The sequence below is a fragment of the Sinocyclocheilus anshuiensis genome, unplaced genomic scaffold (genome assembly GCF_001515605.1).
Source record: "Sinocyclocheilus anshuiensis isolate Anshui unplaced genomic scaffold, SAMN03320099.WGS_v1.1 scaffold1137, whole genome shotgun sequence".
NCBI classification, from domain to species: domain Eukaryota; kingdom Metazoa; phylum Chordata; class Actinopteri; order Cypriniformes; family Cyprinidae; genus Sinocyclocheilus; species Sinocyclocheilus anshuiensis.
Genome location: NW_015558597.1, coordinates 155,590 through 161,222, shown reverse-complemented (window position 1 = coordinate 161,222; position 5,633 = coordinate 155,590). Strand labels below are relative to the sequence as shown.

General features: G+C 40.1%; 1 protein-coding gene across 2 annotated transcripts in view; it reads right to left on the bottom strand.

The window, feature by feature from the left end:
• LOC107680057 (uncharacterized) overlaps window positions 1-4,568 on the bottom strand; it is a 13,372-nt gene extending 8,804 nt beyond the window's left edge. The window contains exons 1-5 of one of the 2 annotated variants that reach the window (XM_016475818.1): window positions 4,278-4,568; window positions 3,995-4,205; window positions 3,469-3,602; window positions 1,674-1,832; window positions 1,460-1,522 (exon numbers count right to left, since the gene is read on the bottom strand). In XM_016475818.1, the coding sequence (XP_016331304.1) occupies window positions 1,460-1,522; window positions 1,674-1,832; window positions 3,469-3,602; window positions 3,995-4,205; window positions 4,278-4,340 (630 nt within the window). In that variant the 5' untranslated portion in view covers window positions 4,341-4,568. Of the gene's footprint in view, window positions 1-1,459; window positions 1,523-1,673; window positions 1,833-3,468; window positions 3,603-3,994 lie in introns of both variants that reach the window. The other variant, XM_016475819.1, reaches the window with a different exon arrangement.
• Between the last annotated feature and the right edge of the window lie 1,065 nt (window positions 4,569-5,633).

Genomic DNA, 5,633 nt, shown 5'->3' with positions numbered 1-5,633 from the left:
ACAGTATGTGAGGGGCGTAACATTTCCGTCTCACGCTTGAGGTATTCGGCCAATCACAACGCATTGGATAGCTGGCCAATCACAGCACACCTCGCTTTTTCAGACCGATGAGCTTTGTAAAAAATCGACGCGTTTCAAAAAGGCGGGGCATAGAGGAGAAACAATAATGTACAGTATGTGGAAAATAATGTGTTTTTTTTTACTTTAAACCGCATAAACACATTTCATTACACCAAATACACAAAATAATGTTCTTTTTAGAAGCATCATATGACCCCTTTAAGCTAGAATAAAACAGATTTTTTGTTTAAAAGCAGAGGCTCTGGTCTTTATTTTGGTGTACTGCATATTCAAATATTCATACAGCAAAATATACTGGAGGCCACCAAATAAAAAAAAAAAAAATGCTGGTGGGGAAAGAGTTAAAAAAGCATCTGCTTTAGTCTACTGCAGATATAGATATTCATGCATGTGTAGCCTATAACAACAGTTGCAGACACTCAGGGATCTTGCTCTCGAGTGTTCACAGACCGGCTTTGACTATTCCAATATGGCAGACGGCTTACATACTGTATATCAGCCCATAGAAACAGCCGCTAATAGGGCATCTACCTAAACATATCTAGGGTTTTAACCATTTTAGGTGCTGCTAATGTTCTCTCAGCCTTGACAGCAAACATACTGCTGTCCTTAAAACAAACAGCATGAGTCGTCAGTGATTCCACCTCTAGAGCTAGCTCTCTACTGTATAATGACAGCGGAGTCTTCTCAGCCACTCCAGCAACAGACGCAACCTGTAAAACTATCGGCATGGATTTTTGCAGATAGTTCCAGCAATCAACTATCGTGCCGATTAATCGGCAAAACCAATACATCGGTCGACCCAAAGCCACTAGAAGGCAAGCCTGCAACCTTTAGCCAAAAAAGCGTAATGGCAAAAGCTAACGCTTCCGCTTTGGCAGTACATGGGAAAGGAGTCCAGAGGCGTTTTTTTCTTTAATGGATGTCAATGGAGGAGAGGCTTCACTACACTGAACAAACAGCTTTTTAGAGGAAACGGCTTATCATTTAATGAATCAACAGCCTATCAGCTAATCTCCAACATGTTTTACACTAAACAGTTTTGGATTGAACTATTTTTACAGTTTACACTGAAAAAAATGCCATTTTATAAGAGAAGTCACTGACTTTTTGCGACAAGTGGGATTCAGCTTACGGCACTTCTCATTCATTTCTATGGTATCTGTAAACGGAGATTGAGTGACGTACAACTGAAATTCAATGACGTCAAGGCTGTGATGTGATTGGTTATTAAGGCACACGTGATCCAAGTTAGCCGTTACGCTTTCTCCAATAGTAAGCAATACAGACCCTCTCATCTCCCTATAGTAAGACAATCTCTGGGTCGACCTCTAGATCAGACATCTGAATGTGTTACACTGAGGACATAAGCTCTTACCCTATAATGGTTCAGGACCTCAAGTAGTATATTCTGCTGATCCTCCCCAACAACAGATTTGCTCTGGTTTAGAAAATAATTAGGACATCACTGAAAATGGAAATTGTTCTTCAACAACTGAATGGTGAACTGTCATTTATGAATAGAACAGGTACATATATGAATTGAGGTAACATTGACTAGTGTCAACTTCAACACTTATTGTGAGACAAACCTGTACTGGTGCATTTGGAAATACAGGAGGCTCCATGGCAGCTAAAGGGCTGATTGCCGTGTCCAGTCCAGACATCTCTGCAGGACCTCTGGCTGAATCAGACGGAGGCACAGCTCGGTGAAATGTGTGATCCTCAGACGGGAGTCCTACATTCATGTCCTTTGGAAATCAATGATCATGACTGCAATGAGGATGCATACTGAACTCAACATTTTTTTATCTAATACTCAAATACAATTACGTTTTCTGATCCTTATGCTGTTCCAAACTCATGTGACTTTCTTCCATGAAATACAAAAGGAGATTTTTTTGCAGAGTATCTGGACTGTTCTTTTCCATACAATGAAAGTGAGTGATGATATCTACTGCCAAATACAAAAACTGACAAAAGAGCATTATAAAAGAGGAGTAGTTTATAGTCCTATTCACCCATTTACCTGATGCCGATATTAAAATTGCCAAGTTTGTGTGATTTGGCTCTCCTTAATTAAAGGGGTCATATGACGTTGCTAAAAAGAACATTGTTGTGTATTTGGTGTAATGCAATGCACCACAGCGCGAAGTTGATGTATTTCCTCAGCGACCAGCACGGATCAGCTCCAGGCATGACGAAGCGGATATCGTCCTCTTTTGGAAGACCAAACAAAGTAGTTTCGCTTTCACAACGAAACACACAGCGCCTTCACGACATGGCGGCGGCAACAATACTACAGCGAAAATAAAAGTTACACCTTCTTTCTTTGCGTGAACATTTGGGTGGTGTTATGCAAATCTTCCCACATCGTGAGGTAGACATGTGGGGGTGTGTTAGAACGAGGCGTTTTAGGTAGGTGCGGTTGACTCTTAACTTTTATAAAGAATATCTCTTTGGATTTGAAACTTTAGTCTTTGCAACTTTACAGATCTTCTTTATGCACCAAGAGCTTGTAACACTCCCAAGAGAAAGGAAAAATTTAAATCGCATCATATGACCCCTTTAACTTTATTATATTACTTTTTCATTGGATGCATTCCATATTAAAAATCGTTAAATGCATCTGAGTGCACGAATGGTAACTCAGGTTAGTCAAAAAATGCATGAGAAGCATTGGATACAATATATCAACGATCACATTCACTTCTGGACGGAAGTAGATATCTCGGACGGTGATTAACATTGCCAAAAAAACCACAAAAAAAAACAGTAGGCAATTTGTTCTGTTTTACAGAGATTGTGTGACGAAAACACAGACTTGGCAGATTCGGATGTGATTCAAATTGCAAAGTACATCTGTGAAACACAAACTTCCGTTACATCCTCCTAGAAAACTAGTCCTGCCGAATAGGGCTTATGTGCAATACTCCAGCTCTTCTGAAATCTTTTTTTTTTTTTTTGAGAAACAGACTGAATTTTTTCTCTCTCAAGTCAATCATGATCACGTTTAAACCATGAAAACATAGCAACCCGACCCACTACATGCAAAAAACAATTTTGATATAACCTCTGCCATGACACATACTGAGGCACCACATTTAACCTGAAGAAAACATGGGTTTGAAAAGGCATAAAAGTGAATAAATTGACATACTGCATTTGACAGATGCTTTTATCCAAAGCAATTTACATTGCATTTAATGTATGCATTTTATCAGTTCATGCATTGCACACATCTAGCGCCATGCTCTACTGTTTCAGCTAAAGGCATGCAATTAAAAAAAATTATAATTAATTCCAAGAATGTATTGATATGGGCATCTGAGTGATTTAATTATTAACTGCAACACTAAAAGGATGAGAGGGGCTGTGGGTCAATACCCCGTTTGCTGCACTACACTCAAGGCTCTGATTGTGTCTCTGCTCAGCCAGAAAGGTCTGTCGGCTCTTTCGCTGTCCTTTTAATCTCCTCCTGGAAGCCACTTTCTCAAGGGGCGCCGAATCCTCCTGGTTATCTGAGATAGAAATTTGGGAATGATCAGTAACGAAATATATGGACTCAAATTTGGCCATATACGTACACTTAAATGACTGCATTACAACACATGAAACAAACATAACAAAAAACTGAAGACACTTTGCAGTTGTCAAACATTAGTGGATCATGCTCACAGTTAATGTGATGAACTACACCTGTGTGAATTTGAGAACCGACTTCACAGATCCACTGAAAATCACTAAAATACTTGTTGCTTATTGGAAAATGGCTCGGAAAAGTGAAGTTAAAGCAATCTTTACTTTACAACTTTATATTTTAGTAACTTAGCGACCTAGTTTTGATCATTAGGGAGACAGACAGAGAGACAACAGATGTTAAAGAATCAGATGTAGGTCAAACAAACCAAACCTCGCTCTCTGATGCTCTTCTTTCTCCAGATAGAAGCGCCGGATGAGTCTGAAAGCTCATCTTCGTCTTCACACTCCGAGGACTCGACAGGAGCAAATATACTCAGGTCCATCTCGGTTTCTGGATCTTCATCTTCAAGTTTGACGATGGTAAAGTGGTTGTCGCAGAGGCTGTCTGTTCCCTCCTCATCACTGTTGGAGCAACTTTGTGTCTGCGAATCAACGTCTGGATTTAGTTTAACCTTCATTTTGAGTGACCACACGCTCAACTACCTAGGCTTTACCAGAGCAAACTCTTGTTTGAGGCTCTGCAGGGAGTTTGCAGGTTGCTTTAAAGTGGCAGACATGCTTCCATTGGTAAGGAGTGCAGCGCGCGCGTTTCCCGTGTCTTCAGGTACGGGCGGAAGGATCTTCACATAGCAATACTCTGACACGTTAATCCTTGAGGATATATCCTCGCTTAATTATAGCGTTTATAAATGTTTCTTTCAAAGTAGTTTTTAAAATAATTGTTTGGCTAGAAAATAACTGCACATCACACATGCCGAAATGAGAAGAAATGCACTATAGCTGTGCAGGACAGGAACTATTTCCTCTTCCGCTCAGCAGCACGCACACATTTCATTTCTCTTCACGAAACAATGCCTACGTTAAATTTGTCGCTTACTGCAATAGGTTTTGTGATTTATTTTTTTTTTAGATTCTTTTAATTCAAAATTGGCACATTTTTGATCATGTTTTTGATTGTTGTTATGAATTAATGAAATATTTTGATTCTTTTTACTGCTGGTGACGTCTAATGTTATGCGTAATGGTAAGTAATACTTACTCTTTTAAACTTTAGATTTCACAAATACTTTCTATTTAATTAGTATACAATAAAGGATTTTGTCATGGTAGGGCTTTGGCACTGTAATAATGGAGACAAGGGCTGTGTCCCAAAGCTGGAAAATGCTGCCTTCAGAGGACGCATTTCAAGGTAGGAGGGCATCAATGCAAGTCAGCTTCACCTCCTGTCTCCTGCATGAGATGCCTTTATCTGGTCGATTTTTGAAGGCAGCATAGATGTATCCTTTTCTTAAAGTAATTAAATATGCGTTTAGTTATCACCAAAGCTCGCTCTATTTTGTTGTAGATCATTAAACTATTATGCTGCCTCAGAAGTCTGTATGAAATCAGTTTCTTGAGGTGCCTTCGTGTGCAAACGCTGCCTGCAAAGTCATTGCCTGATAAGGCAGCGAGGCAACAAGTCAGCAGCCTAGCTTTCAGACTCAGCCCAGGTCTTCTGTGATCGGGACAGGAGAAGGCCATAAACATATGTGCTGGTATAGATAGTAATGCTGACCGTTAACTTCTTTGGTAATCTTTGGTATAGAACTTGTTGGAAAATTATAAGCAACTAGCGTGATATTAACAGACGAACTACGCTCATATTTATAATTCCAAACAATCAGTAAGCGACAGGTGCTAGGAAATACTGTTTTGTACTCCTTTATTGACGAGTCGACTGTGGTGGGGCTAACTGAAAGCGCTGCTTCTCTGCCGCTCACTGCACAGAACAGACCCCGAGAGAGGCGACACTTCTCCGGGAAAGTCAGACCTCGCGTTCGCGGGACAGCACTGGCGAAATCTTCCAACTG